At 38.2% G+C, this 16,593-nt stretch overlaps 4 protein-coding genes and 1 non-coding gene across 9 annotated transcripts; 2 read left to right on the forward strand and 3 right to left on the reverse strand.

Moving 5' to 3' along the window:
* Positions 1-284: 284 nt before the first annotated feature.
* On the reverse strand, positions 285-3,600 carry LOC106318098 (transcription initiation factor TFIID subunit 15b). Of its 5 annotated transcripts, none has more exons than XR_001265293.1 (8): positions 3,353-3,600; positions 3,108-3,222; positions 2,383-2,998; positions 2,104-2,254; positions 1,945-2,023; positions 1,186-1,454; positions 953-1,023; positions 285-779 (listed from the first exon to the last, which is right to left on the reverse strand). XR_001265293.1 is itself a non-coding variant. In XM_013755949.1 (6 exons), exons 1-6 carry the CDS (start codon positions 3,519-3,521, stop codon positions 1,334-1,336), a joined length of 1,251 nt encoding a protein of 416 aa, XP_013611403.1. In that variant the 5' UTR covers positions 3,522-3,600; the 3' UTR covers positions 1,067-1,333. The 5 variants fall into 5 exon arrangements, 1 of the variants encoding a protein (XP_013611403.1); XR_001265296.1 differs by having other exon boundaries at positions 578-753; positions 953-1,020; XR_001265295.1 differs by having other exon boundaries at positions 578-779; positions 953-1,020.
* Positions 3,601-3,791: 191 nt separating this feature from the next.
* LOC106318097 (glucan endo-1,3-beta-glucosidase 9) lies at positions 3,792-5,571 on the reverse strand. The gene is made up of 2 exons (XM_013755948.1): positions 5,176-5,571; positions 3,792-5,008 (listed from the first exon to the last, which is right to left on the reverse strand). The coding sequence occupies exons 1-2, from the start codon at positions 5,523-5,525 to the stop codon at positions 3,925-3,927; spliced, it is 1,434 nt and encodes a 477-aa protein (XP_013611402.1). The 5' UTR covers positions 5,526-5,571; the 3' UTR covers positions 3,792-3,924.
* Positions 5,572-5,713: 142 nt separating this feature from the next.
* LOC106318099 (cinnamoyl-CoA reductase 1) lies at positions 5,714-7,344 on the forward strand. Its single transcript, XM_013755950.1, has 6 exons — positions 5,714-5,958; positions 6,044-6,216; positions 6,302-6,487; positions 6,560-6,722; positions 6,803-6,989; positions 7,069-7,344. Exons 1-6 carry the CDS (start codon positions 5,841-5,843, stop codon positions 7,211-7,213), a joined length of 972 nt encoding a protein of 323 aa, XP_013611404.1. The 5' UTR covers positions 5,714-5,840; the 3' UTR covers positions 7,214-7,344.
* Positions 7,345-7,467: 123 nt separating this feature from the next.
* TRNAS-CGA lies at positions 7,468-7,549 on the forward strand. The gene has a single exon. It is a non-coding gene; the product is annotated as a tRNA-Ser (tRNA).
* A 547-nt stretch (positions 7,550-8,096) lies between these two features.
* On the reverse strand, positions 8,097-8,951 carry LOC106316980 (protein LIGHT-DEPENDENT SHORT HYPOCOTYLS 5-like). The gene has a single exon (XM_013754847.1). The coding sequence runs from the start codon at positions 8,877-8,879 to the stop codon at positions 8,319-8,321; it is 561 nt and encodes a 186-aa protein (XP_013610301.1). The 5' UTR covers positions 8,880-8,951; the 3' UTR covers positions 8,097-8,318.
* Positions 8,952-16,593: the final 7,642 nt, after the last annotated feature.

A 16,593-nucleotide genomic window follows, 5' to 3' on the forward strand; every position in this document is an offset into this window, starting at 1 on the left:
AAAAAATAAAATATGTAATCTGCTATAAGATTTGGATTTTAGTATTTTTACACATTTTAAGTGATCCACTTAGTGAGGATCACATTTCTCAGGTTTAAAGGTTGTGAAGTTGTACTGATTCTTAATTACAGTCCACCACACTTCTGTGTAACATCCAATTCTGTACTACGTGGGCGAATTTAAAATCACAATGTGATGGTAGGTGCAGAGCGTTAAACCAAAAATAATGTGGTTACACCATTGACAAGAGGATCCTTGTCGAATTAAGAAATAAAATCACAAAATAAGAGAATCCATTACGTTTTTTCATTGTGGTAGAATTTACACTTTCAACATAAGCAGTTCCAGTTATGATGGATTCTATCAACTTAACATATTTAGACGACTAGTAAAAACAAATAACAAAACTAATAAACAAATGACTAAAGATCCTTTTATTCTTTCAGAACATGTCGGCAACTATAGGAAATATCAAACAGGTCTAACTCAGACATCAACAATATCCCAACTGGCTATTGTCGTATCAAGACGCATCTAAAAGACTTGACGAGATACCCTTTCTCTTTGGAACTACTTATATTGACCTAAAACCGCCACTAGTTTGTAAATACTCGGAGCCAGCTATAGCCTCACGGGTCTTACAAAAAAACCCGGATCTCGTTAGCACTAGATTCATCAAGCTGGTCTTTGAAATTTCAAAGCATACTGCAGGTTCCACGGATCAGACACGAGTGCCTAGCTGAGCCCCCACTCCTGCCGTTTGTCATGGAACATATGTGCTATAAAAGAAAGAAGGAAAAGAATAATAGCTTCACGAATTGTATGTTTGCCTAAATGAGTTGAATATTACAAGATGGAGCATATGACTAGTTTGTCTATGTTGAATAGAAGAGAAATGACAAAGGGATGTGTGCAGTAGAAAGGGGAAGTGAAAGAAGATGAATGCACTCACCTGAAATCATCATGAACCCTATCTTACCCACCAATTTGCAATGCATTTTGGAGGTAGTTTTCCACTCCCTTCTATAAAAACAAAAACAACAAAAAAAATTCACATTGTGAAAAAAAAACACGAACCACACATGCATAAATAACCGATCCCCAAAAGAAACAGAACAAAACAAGAAAAACTAAGGGAGCAAAAGGGGTTTATTTTGCTCAATGTCAAAGTGAACAAAAACCTACCTCTTTTGTTTGTTTGTATCTCCAATATATGATGATTTATAGAACATTTTCCTCATCAAAATGCAACATTTAACTAAAATTCCCAAAACCGTCAACACACAAACTCTTAGAATACATAACAGCTGATTCATTGATTCAACGCTTTCTCTCAATACGGACGAGAACGGTTTCCTCCATGGTGGTTTCTGTCTGGTCCTGAACCATAGTTATCTCTTCTTCTGTCTCCCCCACCTCCACCATAGCCACCTCCTCCTCCTCTACCACCGCCTCTGCACCATTCACAAGTTTTGTAAAAATCACATTATCACCAACTAATAAAAGTCAGCTTATCAAGTGACTCAAAACACAAGGTCGAGACATATAGAGCATGGAAGGCCAACTAAAGAAGCAACTTGTTTGGGGAATTACTATAACATGCTTTATATAGCCAAAAACTATGCTTGGAAGAAGCATAAACAAAGAAATCTTCACAAATAAAAAAAACAGCTACAGCTAAAAATAAAGAGGTAAGATAGTGGATTGTTTCCTATATAGATCTAGACGCAGTTTTGATGGCATACGGAGCAGTGTACTAAGTAGTTCCACCAGAAGAAAAGAAGGTCCATACAGTTCTTACAAACAACAACAAAAAAAAAAGCCGACATTGCAACAACAGGAAGAAATATTCCCAACAAAAATCTATAAGATGTAGCAGGGGTGACAGCTAACTAGCAACGAGAACGAAAATGTGAAGTATTAATAAAGAATCAAGAAAGCTACCTCTGGTCAAAAGCAGGAGCTTTAGGCGCAGACTTCTCTGCCATCGTTACACTAATCTTGTTCCCCCTCATTTCATAATCTACAAAACAATCCACCATCGTTCACAAAGTAGAACTTTCAAGCAATTCAAAAACTAGACAGCAATTCCATGGTACATACTGTTGAAAAAGCCGCCTGCTGAGTGTGCTGCGCTAGGATCTTCATAAGCCAGGCAGGCGTCACCTTTGTTCTTTCCCTTCTCATCAGTGTAAATCTTGATGTTATATGGCCACTGATCTTTGTAACCCCGCTTCTGCTTGATTCTTCCAACCTATTATAGATTCAACAGGAAGTGCACTCTCAATCAGTACACCAATAAACAAATACAGAAACAAGAATCTACGGCTCTCATTCCGAGATGTAAAGACACAACGGAAGTAAAAAGACCAGAGTAATTACTTGTCCAATGCCACCAAAGAGATCCTTGAGTTCATCGGTTGTCACATCCGGAGGTAAATTATTGATATATATTCTGGCATTATCACAAGTTTCATCACAATTCTCGTCGCACTGCTTGACTTTTTCAGCAGGTGCATCTTCATAACTAGGTTCCTGGCGTCGAGGAGCACTACCACCATCGTAGCCACCACCTCTACCACCCCGACCACCAGTGCTCGGTGCATCACCGCCATAACCCCCTGTGGGACCACCATACGAAGGTGGACCACCAGCATAGCTTGAAGGCGGGGGAACTGCTTCCATTCCATACCCCATGGGTGGAGGAGGGTAACTGCCCGAACCATCATAGGATGGAATAGCCGCCAAAGGAGGTGGAGGACCCTGACCGTAAGAACCATTACCCCTATGCTGACTATCACTACCGTAAGAGCCACCACCACCACCGCTCCTACTGCCACCATCATATCTACTACTCTCGTAGCTCCTACCACTGTCACGACCACCACCACCACGATCACTGGCACCTCGGCCACCTCCTCGGTCACCGGTGCCAGAAGGAGCAGGTGCACCACACTTGTTACATTCAACTCTCCTTGCAAAGTTCACGTTCCCACAACTATATACACAAAACAGTTTCCAGGGTAAACATACTATTCAACAGAGAATCCAATTCCAATCATTACACAAGGGCAGAACTAATGGATTCTAGTCAAACCGAAGATTACCTTGGGTTAGGGCAACGCCAATCACCATCTCTGCCGCCACCGTCTCTACCACCACCACCTCTCCCACCGCCGCCACCTCCTCTTCCACCGCGATCACCATATCCACCACCACCGCCTGAATCGAATCGAATAAAATCATTAGCAGATTTAAAAGAAAGTAATAATACAACAGAAGAAACAAAGCTAGAGATCTAAAGAATCAGAAGGAAGAATCCGTCAGATCTAGAACGATATAAATCCCATACCTTGATTTCCTCTACCGCCGCCGCCACCGTAACCACCGCGTCCGCCGTATCCACCTCCGCCAGAGGAACTGCGACCTCCATAACCTCCACCTCCTCCGTATCCATCACCGCCGTACGACGGAATAGGCGCACCACCGCCGCCGCCGCCTTGATTGTACGTCCCAGACATGACCTAGGGTTTGCGATAGACAACAGACCGAAAAACTCTAAGCTAATTGTGAGCCTTTTACGTTAAAACAATTGTCGCGTTTTTTCTACTACCATCTGAGCTGAACATTGCTTTCTACTTAAAACGACACCGTCTCAGACCTCATATTCATGCAACCTTTTTGAAGCCCAGCCCAATAACAGTTTCCATGTGGGCTGTTCTTGACTTAAAATACACCAAACCGGACCAATTTGAACCGATTTCAGTGCGGTTTTTATTTGTATATCAAAATTGAAAACCGAAAAATCTGAAACTTGAATTAATCGAACCGATTACACAGACTTAGCATTGATGAAGAATATATCCTCAAGTCTAACGGATAAGGCAAAAACTCAAGATCAGTGTAACTACAACGTTAGTCAAGTCAAGACAGTAGGAAGAGTAGGAGGAGAGACAAGCTCAGAAACAAAATAGGAATGTGAGGAGATGAAAGAGAAGTGTCGAGCTGAATCCAGAACCTGCATTTATCCTCAGAAGGATCAACGGTAGTGATCAAACCAAGTCCACCAAAGTCACAGCTTTCTGCCTTGTGATCACTTTGCTGATACAAGCTATTGAACGCGTACGACACGTTTGTCGGCCATCCGATGCTCGAACACGACCCACCAGGGAGTATTGACGTGCAGTCCGAGACAGAACACGCCTCTGACGCTTTTGCTGAGGCATTTGACAAGTCCTTGTTATTGTTCACAACACACCACTTAGGAGGAAGGTACTGAACGTTCTGCGCGTTCACCAGTTTCTTTGCGTTGTGGTTGAAGCTGAAACTGTATTTGGCTTGACCATCGAACGTGAACACTCCCCAGTGCCGCTCAAAGCTCCCAGAAGACACGTTTCTCTTATCTTCGTCCAAGAGGTTTTCAATGTAGGTTTCAACCGGAGAGCGCGGCGAAGAGCCAGTCTTTTTCTCCAAGTGACCCACCAATCCTTTCAAGAAGGCCTCAGCAGTCGTTGACGTGGCGTTTGCTGCTCCATCGGTAGGCCAACCGATCCTCGACACGACAATATCCACATCCGGAAACCCGATACTAGACAACGCAGAGAGAAGCGTGGTGTAGCTAAGGTCAAAGCTGTTTCTGTATGCTTTACGTCCGTCTTTGTGAGCTTTAGCTGTTTCTTTGAAGACGCTAAAGTCTAAGGAGATGTTCTTGTTCTGGCGGAAGCTTATAAAAGGAGAGATCGTCACAAAGAAGGGAGAGTGATGCCTAGTGAGAAAGGAGAGGAGTTCGATCATCGTCTTGTTGAGGTCAGCTCTAAAGTGTCCTGAAGAAGGTCGACCGGATTCAGAAAGAAAGGAGTCGAAGCTGGAAGGGACAACGACTTTCACTTCACTTGCCAAGCTCGCTTTAGCTAAAGCGTTTTGGATGTTCATCGCTGCTCCAATGACAAAAGGCCTATACTGATTGCCATAGCTCTGGAGAAACGGCTCGTCTCCAACTGCCACGTACCTGCAAACCAATCCAAATGGCTGAGTTCAAAACCATTATTCAAAGATAAGATTGGCATTGTGCAAAAGAAATAAATCTAAAAATCAAGAAACTGGTCTAAAAAAGGAAACTTGCAGCTCGGAATCTAGTTTTAAGGGAAAGTGGAAGAGAAGGGGGAAGAAGATTACTCGATTCGAACTCTGTTTCCTCCATCGAAGTAGCGAGTGACATTGTCATGGACCCAGCTCTCTGCTACCTTTCTTGACGCATTCAAGCTCTTGATCATGGAATTAGGGATTCCTACGGTGACGCCAATGTTTGAACCCGAGAGAGCTCGGAGAACCTTTGGGTCGGCATCGAAGAGCTTCACTTTCGCAATGCCGTTGGATTTCAGAAGCTCTACGACCTTTGAAGGCGGAAGAGGGTGCGAAGCTTCCGTCCCCCAGTTCACGCCGATGGCTACGGCGGAGAATTTCGTGATGCTTATCTCCGCCGTGACGAGGAGGAGGAGGAGGAGGAGATACAGCCGACGAGTCATTAATTCAGTGAAGCTCCTCGATTAACGGACGATACTGTCAGGCCAAGAAGACATTCCATGTTTAAAAACAAAAAGAACTGCGTGCCGTTTTATGACTTACCAAAACACCATGAGGTTTAAAACTTAGGCTTTAAATTATATTATTGGGCTTTAAATTTTATCAGCAGCAACGATAATCAATCTCGCGTAAGTCCTTGTGCCACGTGGCATTACATTCTCGATTTTCTATACATACAGACAAAAGAGAGAGTGTCCGAAAGAGTTACTTTACTGTCTGAAACTGAAACGCTCTACCTCTCTAAGCAAAAATCATCAATGTCGACGGAACGAGAAGTAGTCTGTGTCACCGGCGCCAGTGGCTGCATCGGGTCTTGGCTCGTCCATCTGCTTCTCCTCCGCGGCTACTCCGTTCACGCCACCGTGAAAAACCTCCGTAATCTTTATCCAATTCATCTCGTCAATCACGCCTCCCGGTAACAGTATCTTCCTACTAACCGCAATTGAATTTTTTGCTGCAGAGGATGAGAAAGAGACCAAACATCTGGAAGCTCTCGAAGGAGCAGCCACGCGCCTCCATCTATTCGAGATGGATCTACTGAAGTACGACACCGTTTCCGCCGCCGTCAACGGATGTGCCGGCGTTTTCCACCTCGCATCACCCTGTATTGTCGACGCAGTCCAAGATCCACAGGTTTAACACCCAATCCCAAAAATCTTACCTTTAAATGGACCAATGATGATTAGTTCACTTGAGTGTATGCATGTACTTTTCACAGAAGCAACTACTTGATCCAGCGGTTAAGGGGACCTTAAATGTACTGACGGCGGCGAAAGAAGCCGGCGTGAAGAGGGTTGTGGTGACGTCTTCCGTATCGGCGATAACTCCAAGCCCTAACTGGCCAGCTGATAAGATCAAGAACGAGGAGTGTTGGGCTGATGAAGACTTCTGCAAGCAAAATGGAGTATGTTACTTTCTCTAGTTAACATCTTTTCTTGATTATCTATATGAATTTGATTCTTTTGCTGTTTGGTAGTTGTGGTATCCACTTTCTAAGACGCTTGCTGAGAAGGCGGCTTGGGAGTTTGCCGAGGAGAAGGGATTGGATGTGGTTGTGGTGAATCCAGGAACCGTCATGGGTCCTGTCATTCCTCCATCCATCAACGCTAGCATGCTCATGCTTCAACGCCTCCTTGAGGGTATATTCTATTTTGTTTTATTCACATATTTGAAATTGGTCTATGTGACTAAGCCTCTTTTTGAATGATGTATTCCACAGGGTGTACAGAGACATACGAGAACTTCTTCATGGGTTCGGTGCATTTCAAGGATGTGGCATTAGCTCATATACTTGTCTATGAGAACCCATCTGCTAAAGGAAGACACTTGTGCGTTGAGGCCATCTCTCACTACGGTGATTTCGTAGCCAAAGTAGCTGAACTCTATCCTAATTACAGTGTCCCCAAGTAAGAATGTCACAAACTCTCTTTTAAGCCAAAGTATATATTTAACTCTCAATAACTTGCATTGGGAAATATGTGTTAGGTTGCCGACAGAGACTCAACCGGGTTTACTCCGAGCCAATAACGCAGCAAAGAAGCTGATGGAATTGGGGTTAGAGTTCAGTTCCATGGAGGTTATCATCAAGGATGGTGTGGAGAGTCTTCAAAGCAAAGGATTTATCTCTTAAACTCATTTGCTTAATCTAGCAGTGAGCAAATTAGGGTGGCAGCAGAATCATATCATGTTATATAAGACTTTGTAATTTGAATAAGCTGCACTTTGTTGTAATATACAAGATCCAAATATTATTTATTCCCTGTGAATGAATCAGCTCTGAGATTCTTATTATCAAACATACAATTAAGTTTGGACCTCTTAGTTGACGGTTTTAAGTAACTTATGTTCTATTATAATCATTTCGTGTTGCTCTTTAAACAAATTGTCGATATGTCCGAGTGGTTAAGGAGATTGACTCGAAATCAATTGGGCTTTGCCCGCGCAGGTTCGAATCCTGCTGTCGACGTTTCTTTTTTTTTTTTAATTTGCTATTTCCTCATGTTTTCAAAATATATGCCTTACTTCATGTCCGTAACGGACATCACCTCCTACACTAGTGATGAGTAGTGACAAGTCTTAACGGTTTCATTTACCATTTTCTTCTATTTCCAAAATAAGATTATGTAGTTTTTAATTGTATCATAATATTACTAACTATGATCATTTTCAAAATTCTTTTTCTTTGAAGATAATGGGGGAAATGTTAACATGCATGAGCATGATCAGGATTTTAGTCTGCCATCTTACTAATCTGCGGAGTTCCAAAGCACTAGCCATGGATCTGAAGATCATGTAATAATCTCTACTATCTATATATTTACTTAGCTAACTTTTGTGTGCTAAGAAAATGCTTTGAGTTGGAGATTTATGAAATGATCAAGAGTTGTAGGTTGGCCACTAGTCCTTATCAAATATTTAATTATAGACCACCCACTATTTTTTATAAATACATTTTTGCCATTTATAAGATAAATGGATCTTGAGCTTGTACCATAATTCCTCTTTTCTTTTTTTGAAAAAAACCATAATTCCTCTTTTCCCTATCATGTTTATATTAACGAGTACATAACGTGTATACAGGATAACTAAACATAATACGAACCATATTATAATAATCTACGATCGTCTTTTTTCCATTTATAATTGCAGTTCACAACTCAAATAAACGAATACGCAAATTATAAAATTTAAAAAGCAAAGAACACTATAATTAGATTTAGCAACGGGCATTTCTACTATACCATAGTTGCAGAAACGACCAAAGCAGCAACACCACTTCCACGGCCACCTCCTCCATCATCGGCGTTTAGAGTTGCCTTGGCTGCACGAGGCCGTTTCCATTTTTTCTTGCCGTGGGGAATCCCTCGAGCCCTAGCCTGAGCTTCACGCACTTCCTTCAGATAGATCCTAACCGCATTAGCAGCGAAAGGGTTTGACTCGGGAGCACCGCCGCCGATATCCTCGAACGCAGCCCTTTGGCGGCCGACGAGAGAGTCGAGGCTTCCCCAAGCCTGCCTGAGAGGGCAAGTGCACTGAGACGGTGGGTTCGGTTCTCCGAAGAAGGGACAAGCCGCGACGTGGACTTTGGTCTTACCAAACTGGTCGAGGTACTTGAGGAACTCGATGACGTGTGCGCCACTGCAACGACACTGGCATAGAGGTGGCTCGCAGTTCTTTAGATACTTAAGGAAAGTGTCCCAGTCTCGTCTCTTCTGTGCCTCGTAGCGGCTCGGCGATGAGGTGGAACTCGTTACTGTTGCCACTGCCTTCTTCGCTGTGGAGGTTTCTCCATCCATCTGTGATTTGAATATTAGGGTTCTTGATTTTGTTTGTGAATCTTTGAGGGTCTGAGATGAAGAGGGGATGAAAAAGATGTAAACTTTTTCTTAAGGATATGCTTTTACTCACTCTGTTTTTATACAATCTCATGGAAGGATCTAGATGAGAAAAAGTAAACCTTATCTACATCGTTAGCTGTCATGGTGAGTCATTGGCTAAAGCTTGGAGAGGATCAAAATCTGCTTTTTCTCGGGAGAGCGTCTTCACCACCGTACCATCTTTGCTCTGTTGCTGCTGCTTCAGGGAGCCGTTGTGTTTTGGCTGTATCTGAGGTGTTGGGCTTTGGTGAATATCAGCGGCGAGGCCCAGTGGAGTATTGGGCTGAGTATTTATTTTATGACTAGGTATGAGATTTTATTTTTATTTTATGACTATTTGGGTACAAGGATCCTTCCATGATATATTGTATAAAAACAGAGTGATACTATTAAAAAACATTGTAATAATCTTGAGAAACAGTGAAGCAGCAATTGAAACTTACCTGAAATCAAGCACAGATGAGCTGCCTTTCTGAGAATCACCGCTTTCATACTCAGGAATCGAATCCAACGCACTCGTTCTACTGTGCTTCTTCCTGAAACCAAGCTGAAGCGTCTTGGTTAAAATAATAGGATAATTGACTAGAACCATACGAATCTTTTTATTATTACTGTCATTTTTTAATATCAAGCGTGCTTTTTTGTATGTTATGAGAAAAAACGTATTTACAAGAATGTCATTACTTTTTAGTGCCACATAAGCAAAAACCCGGCGCCACGTATGAATTCGGTTCCGTGTTTTCATTAAGTCAGCCGTAAAGCGCTATATACATCGTTACAGCTGAGTTATTGCTACGTTGTGGCTAAATTAAACAACACGGCTGACTTAAGAGAAAACAACTGACTTAAGAACATTAGTCAACTGTTAGTTGCGGCTGATTTACAGAAATCTGGCTCATTTATTGGATAACGACTGACTTACGTACACGCGTTACGGCTGACTTATACATCAGTTGTTTGATTTCTGGAAAATTTGGCTGAGTTATAATTAAGACATGGTTGAGTTATGTTTCCACGGCTGTGTTAATGAACATCGACTGGCTGAGTTATTGAATTTACGACTGACTTATGAGATGTTGTTACGGCTGAGTTATATCAATCAACCATAAATGGATGGATTAACAGTAAACTCCGCTTATTTACGACTGACTTATTAGCGAAAGATTAATTACTAGAATAGCATTCGTTTGACGGCTGATTTATTTGACGATACGGCTGACTTATGATTTTACATCCTAATTACGGCTGATTTATTAGCAAAAGATTAATTATTGAAATAGTATCCACGTTTCGGCTGACTTACATTGTACATGAGAGCTGATTTATTTAGGCTGAGTTATATATTCGTTTGGCGGCTGACTAACCGATTTTCCATGTCATCCGTCATGTCATCAACTCGGATTTGCCATGTCATCACTAGTCTAATGTTACAACAGTAAAATAAGGGTATATGTTATTTTTATTCTTCATCTTTTTTATCTTATTCTTCATCTTTCTCTGAGATCTTATTGATCTGGTAATTATTGTTTCCGCAACTAGGTCTATAAACATAGATTTAAAAAAATTGAAAATCTGAGACAGATCTACTGCAGTCGTCGTCGTTTTTGATGATGATCGGTTAAAGAGAAGCTTCCTCTCCTCCAGTGTCATGTATGGCGGTCTGATATCCTGCAAGAATGCGTCCGACATCTTGCAAGAATGCTCTCTCTCTCATTGGATTCGTCGTCTTGCAGAAGAAGAAAGACTCAAAGAGAGAGATGAAGAAGCTAAGTCCTGTAAATTGTAAGAAAAAGAGAGAGTTGAACAGAAAAGTAAGAAAATGAGAGAAGACGAAGAAGATGATGAATTTGAAAGCTGATTTTATATGTTTGATGATTCAGATGGTGTGTCATCTGAATATGATAACTTTAGTTCATACAGTGAGTCTCCAACACATACGTTATGGCTGAATTATGCATATGTTACGACTGAGTTATGCATACGTTACGGCTGAGTTTATAATTTTTTATAACTTTATAATTCTATAGTTTTGGGTTTGAAGTTCAAATTTACGAACAATTTATAATTTTATAACTTTATAGTTCTATAGTTTAGGGTTTGAGGTTCAAATTTAAGAAAAGATTAAAGTTTTATTGTGTTCAGAGTTGAAAGAATGATTTTGTTCCTGCCCAAAATATTTTGTTCCAGCCCAAAATATGAAACGTCGCGAAACAATTACACTCGATGGCTGAGTTATATGAACTGTACGGCTGGCTTATACTATTCAGATACGGTACGACTGAGTTATGCATACGTTACGGCTGAGTTATAATCAAATTACAGCTGACTTATGCTTCCGTTACAGATGAGTTTATAATTTTTATAACCTTATAGTTCTATAGTTTAGGGATTCAGATTCAAATTTAAGAAAAGATTAAAGTTTTAGTATTGTGTTCAGAGTTGAAGGAATGAGTTTGTTCCTGCCCAAAATACGAAACGCCGCGAAACAAATTACACTCGATGACTGAGTTATAGGAATGTAACGGCTGACTTATACCATTCAAGGGACAAATCAGTCGCATAAACAACATAGATCTAAAAACTCAAAAATCTGAGACAGATCTATAGCAGTGGTTGTCGTCTTCGATCATGGTCGGTTAGAGAAGAAGCTTCTCTCTTCCAGCGTCATGTATGGTGATCCTACATCCTGCTGCTTCTTCTCTCATCGGATTCGTCGTTTTGTACAAGAAGAAAGAGTTAAAGAGAGAGAGAGATGATGGGCTAAGTTCCGTCAATTGTAAGAAAATGAAGGCTATAGTTTAGTGATTGTAAGAGAACATATATAAGTGAACATATATTAACTGAATTTGAGTTTTAGGGTATATTTTTATAAATGATTGTAAGAGAACATATATAAGTGAACATATATTAACTGAATTTGAGTTTAGGATATATTTGTATAAGTGATTGTAAGAGAACATATATCTCAAGATCAAATTAAAGTCTCAACTTGAAAATTCAAGAAACTATACACATTCAGTTGATTTATATTCACATGATATTGATAAGATGATCTTCAGTATAACTTTTTAAAGTACTTGAATTCTGTTTTTCGATTTTAGGGTATGTTTGGGATATCTCTGAGTTATCTAAACGACACAGCTGAGTTATATAAACGATACAGCTGAGTTATCTAAACGACACCTGAGTTATATAAACAATACGATGATTTGGGATAAGACGCTTGCGGAGACGATTTCAGAGTTGAAGGAATGATTTTGTTCCCGCCCAAAATATGAAACATCGCGAAAAAAATTACAGTTGACAGCTGACTTATAGGGCTGACTTATAGGAACGTTACGGTTGACTTATACCATTCAGATACATTACAGTTGAATTATGCATACTTTACATCTGAGTTATGCATACGTTACGGCTGATTTTAATTCTAAACCAACCCTAATCTAAAACCTAGAAACCAAAAAGCTTGTAGCCGTCGTCAATAAAATCTAAACCTAACTAAATCACCGTGTGTTTCTTCCACATCACGAGGCCGCAAGGTCATTATTGTCTTCTTCCTTCGCCGTCGCAGTCTCGTTACCACGAGAGCTCCGACGTCTTCAAGTCATACAACAGTTTTGTTACCTCCTCCACCACCAAGCTCCTCTGCCTTGTCCACCTTCCAGTGACAAGAACAAATTCAAAACACAGAGAAAGAGCGAGAGAGATTGAAAGAGAGAGAGGTGACCAGTGTGGTGACAAGCAGTGGTGGTGGCGACTACGGTGAAGACAGAGACCGGCGAAGATGGATCTGAGAAACGGCAACAAGGATGACGTCGGCGAGTATAGATGGCGACGACGACGAGCTCAATATCCGTGAAGACGGCGAAGACCAGTTTTCTTCGACACTTTTTCTTCTTCTCCAACAATCTTCTTTTCTTCTTTGACGTTTCTTCTTCTCTCACTTCTAATATTTACAAACCAAATATACTAAGGCATAAAAAATGAATGATGATGTATAAATCTCTCTTGTTTACAAGACAGAAAGTGAGAGAGATGAAGAAGATCTGGGATTGTGAAGAACTCCCGACGGAAACAAAAGATGAGAAGGAGACGTCAAGTAGAAGAGAGAAAGTGAAGAAAAAAGCATTTTAAACCATTAGATCAAAACTAATCAATGGTCAAGAATTATAATCCTTGTACTAAAAAAACTAACCAATGAGAAAGAAGTTAGAAGATAACTACAAGATGGATTTATAGCCCTTAGATTAAAACAAACAATAGTTAATGTTTTAATTTTGATGGTTAAATTTATATTTTATATTAAACTGTATTTTTGATGAAGTTTTAAATTTTAAAACTTGGATTTTATTATGTTGATTTTTTGATGCGTGGTTTAAATATGGAGAATTGCCACTAATACCACTTTTCTAATACCACTTTTCAACTTTACACTAACCAACTTTACCATTAAAATTTTCATGGGTAAAGTACCATTATACCCTTATCTAATCAAACATAAACATATGTCTTCTCCAACAAGAATTTTCAAAATTCTCAAATTGATCGACGACTCCAGCGAGAGATTCGACGATTCCGACGAGATTCGACGACTCCGGCGATTTCTCCGGCGAGATTTGATGATTCCGGCGACGTTGACGAGATTTGGCGAAGACTACAAGCTCAAACGAACAGAACAATCTCTCTTCACGAATGCGTAACAAAGATCAGAGGATAATAGATAGTGATTTTCATCTCTTTTCTGTAATTTTTGTTTGGTTTCTCAAAATCGATCGGTTTCTGGGAAGGAGAGGAAGTTTTTCTCATGAAGTTTTCAAATCTCAGATTTATAAAACCTTATAAATTTTTATCGATGAGGAACATAGTGTTATGTATTTTTCTTTTTGATATATCTCGTTGATCATTCCTTCTCTAATCCCCATGTTCTTATAATCAGGTTATGATGACCGAAATATGTTCTATATGTGGAGAATGGAAACTAATAAATGGAATTCACTGGGATTTCATAGTGGATGATCAACGAGGATCATCTCTTAGTATGATTCATGAAGATATCAGCTACAATGATTTGATTGTGGCTGTTTTAGGAGATTTTGGAATTGATGGCAACATAAACAGTGTAAATCTTAGCTATGCCTCACCTTCAAAATTAAACTTTGGTACAAAAGAGCTTCCTCCAGCATTTATTAGGAATGATCGTCAAGTAACTTCTTTTCTGAACAAACTTAAAGAGAATGAAGACCTTCATCTATGTGTAACCATTAAGGTAACTGCATGAAACTCTTTTGCTAACTTGTTTGTTTATTAGAGTTATCAGTTATTTTATATGGTTGTATATAGTACTAATGATTTGCTCATTGCTGGAGGAAGTATGTCATAGCAGTATCTATTACAACTTTTACATTTATAAGACCTTATAATAATAATTGTGCATTTTGGAGGATCATTACCACATATATTTTAACTATTAGCTTTTATGTTTTTTTTTAAAATGTTTCAGAGAAGAACTCAATTATCACCAATGATTGTGTCAAATATGATCCAGTCACGGGGTGAAGTTTTGATTAATCATGATTTGCCTATTGCTGAAAATAGTAATCCGCTTGAGGTATTTATTACAACTCTTATATTTATAAGGCCTTGTAAAAATATTATAAATGATTCTATATTTAGCTTTATCTTTTTATATTTCAGAGGGAAACACAAATATCACCAATGACTGTGTCAATTATGGTTCAGACACAGGATGAAGTGTTAATTACTAACTAGATCTTGATCCGCACAATCGCGCGGGTTTTTGTTTTCATTTATTTTTATATAAATATTTTGTTTTCAATTCTAAATTAGTATATATTATAATATATATGTGTCTATCAATTTTTAAAACATAATAAGTTTACTGTATATTTTTTTCATTGAATAGATTGTTTCAAACTTTCACATGTAATTGTATCTTCTTCTATGTATATATTTTTTGAATTATTATTTCATTATCAAAATCGTAACTATATATATATAGATTAGTAAAAAATTGTTTTTTTGTCATATTCAAAGATATTGTAACATTTCACAAATTTAAAAAGTTTTTAAAAAATCAAACTTTTCGCTTCATATATTTATATTATTGAGTAAATAATTAAACATTTAGTTTTTGTTTAATTTTTAAAATAAACTATCTAGTTTAAAATTTGTTTTCATTGGTTTAGGGTAGTAAAAATTAATCATTGTTAGATAATATAATTTTTGTTATTAAAAAAAGTATTTATAATTTTAAAAGTTAACATCGACAAATATTTAAATATTTAGCATATAGATGTATAGTATTACAACATTAAATTATATCTATTTAATTTATACTATCTATAAATCCAATGGATCATCTATTGTTTAAATCCAATTATTGATAGCCCAATAAAAATTTCTGATTGGCCCAAAATTTAAATGATAAGATTATATTAAATGTAACATGACTTTCTAGGAATATGTCCATTAGGTCCATTTTTAAAAAAATCACACATGAATCAAGGTTGTGATTTCTGTTTTAATATATAAGATGATTTGCTTATTGGTGGTAGTACAAATTTCTGTCAGATATTTATGACACCTTTAATGTTTATAACAACCTTATAAAATACAAGGTATAAGATTCATTACTAGCTTTATGTTTTTATGTTTCAGAGAGGAACACAAAAATCACCATTGATTATGTCAAACATGATTCAGACACAAGATGAAATTTCCATTACTCATGATTCACCTATTGCTGGAAGTAGTAATGTATTTGAGGTACTTTTCAAAACTCTTACCTTAACATTCATAATTATAAGGTTCTATAAATTGTTTTAGAAATTAGACTTTATGGAGTTCTACGATAATATCGTTACTTTTGGAAGTATTGGCTCTTATTGAGCTATTGTTGGTTGTGACGTACTTATTAAAACTTTGTAAATATGGATTTTATTTTATAATGTCTTATAAAGGTAATATATACATGTTTAATTTTCTAGAGAGGAACAAAAACACACCCGGAGACTGAATGAAACAACATTCAGAGAGTTGACGAAGTCTCTGGTATACAACATACTCGTATTAGAGACAGTCTTATTTCTCCTTCAAGTGTTCTTGTTAGCAATAAGGTACATATAAATTTTTTCTTTCTTAAATATAAATATATAAGAATTTAATCAATGTCATATAATGAGTTATAAATTCTATTTTTAATGTACATGTTTCATGTTTTTATCTTAGAGAGGATTGGACTCGATGGGATTTGTTGTATATGGGTCTGGAAAGTCAAAATTGACATCTTTTTCTAGTAGACGTGGTAGAGAAAGCATGGGAGAAGATTCACATTCCCATTTAGATATCTTGTCTCCAATTTGTTTAACAAATCAATGTGATGATGATGAGGATTTGTTCTGCCGGAAGTTTTTCAAGAATAAAAAGGAAATGAGCACAAAGTTGAGGTTGCATGCAGTTAGTAAAAGCTTTGAGTTCCACACAGAATATTCAGACAAAACACGTTATATTCTTAGATGCATGGATGAAAAAATGCAGTTAGAGTTTTCGTGCAGAATCAGTTAAAGGATCTCAGAGTTTTTTTGTTCGCCATTATGTATCTAAACATACTTGT

This window comes from Brassica oleracea, chromosome C9, assembly GCF_000695525.1.
Source record: "Brassica oleracea var. oleracea cultivar TO1000 chromosome C9, BOL, whole genome shotgun sequence".
NCBI classification, from domain to species: Eukaryota; Viridiplantae; Streptophyta; class Magnoliopsida; order Brassicales; family Brassicaceae; genus Brassica; species Brassica oleracea.

What these genes read in the sequence shown, in the direction of transcription:
- LOC106318098 (XM_013755949.1), bottom strand. Translation starts at nt 3,521, where the DNA reads ATGTCTGGGACGTACAATCAAGGCGGCGGCGGCGGTGGTGCGCCTATT. An exon ending in CGGCGGTAGAGGAAATCAAG is followed by an intron (nt 3,223 to 3,352) that starts GTATGGGATTTA and finishes GATTCGATTCAG; the next exon opens with GCGGTGGTGGTGGATATGGT. An exon ending in TCTTTGGTGGCATTGGACAA is followed by an intron (nt 2,255 to 2,382) that starts GTAATTACTCTG and finishes AATCTATAATAG; the next exon opens with GTTGGAAGAATCAAGCAGAA.
- LOC106318097 (XM_013755948.1), bottom strand. Translation starts at nt 5,525, where the DNA reads ATGACTCGTCGGCTGTATCTCCTCCTCCTCCTCCTCCTCGTCACGGCG. An exon ending in GGAAACAGAGTTCGAATCGA is followed by an intron (nt 5,009 to 5,175) that starts GTAATCTTCTTC and finishes ATTGGTTTGCAG; the next exon opens with GTACGTGGCAGTTGGAGACG.
- LOC106318099 (XM_013755950.1), top strand. Translation starts at nt 5,841, where the DNA reads ATGTCGACGGAACGAGAAGTAGTCTGTGTCACCGGCGCCAGTGGCTGC. An exon ending in ACTTCTGCAAGCAAAATGGA is followed by an intron (nt 6,488 to 6,559) that starts GTATGTTACTTT and finishes GCTGTTTGGTAG; the next exon opens with TTGTGGTATCCACTTTCTAA. An exon ending in CCTAATTACAGTGTCCCCAA is followed by an intron (nt 6,990 to 7,068) that starts GTAAGAATGTCA and finishes AATATGTGTTAG; the next exon opens with GTTGCCGACAGAGACTCAAC.
- LOC106316980 (XM_013754847.1), bottom strand. Translation starts at nt 8,879, where the DNA reads ATGGATGGAGAAACCTCCACAGCGAAGAAGGCAGTGGCAACAGTAACG.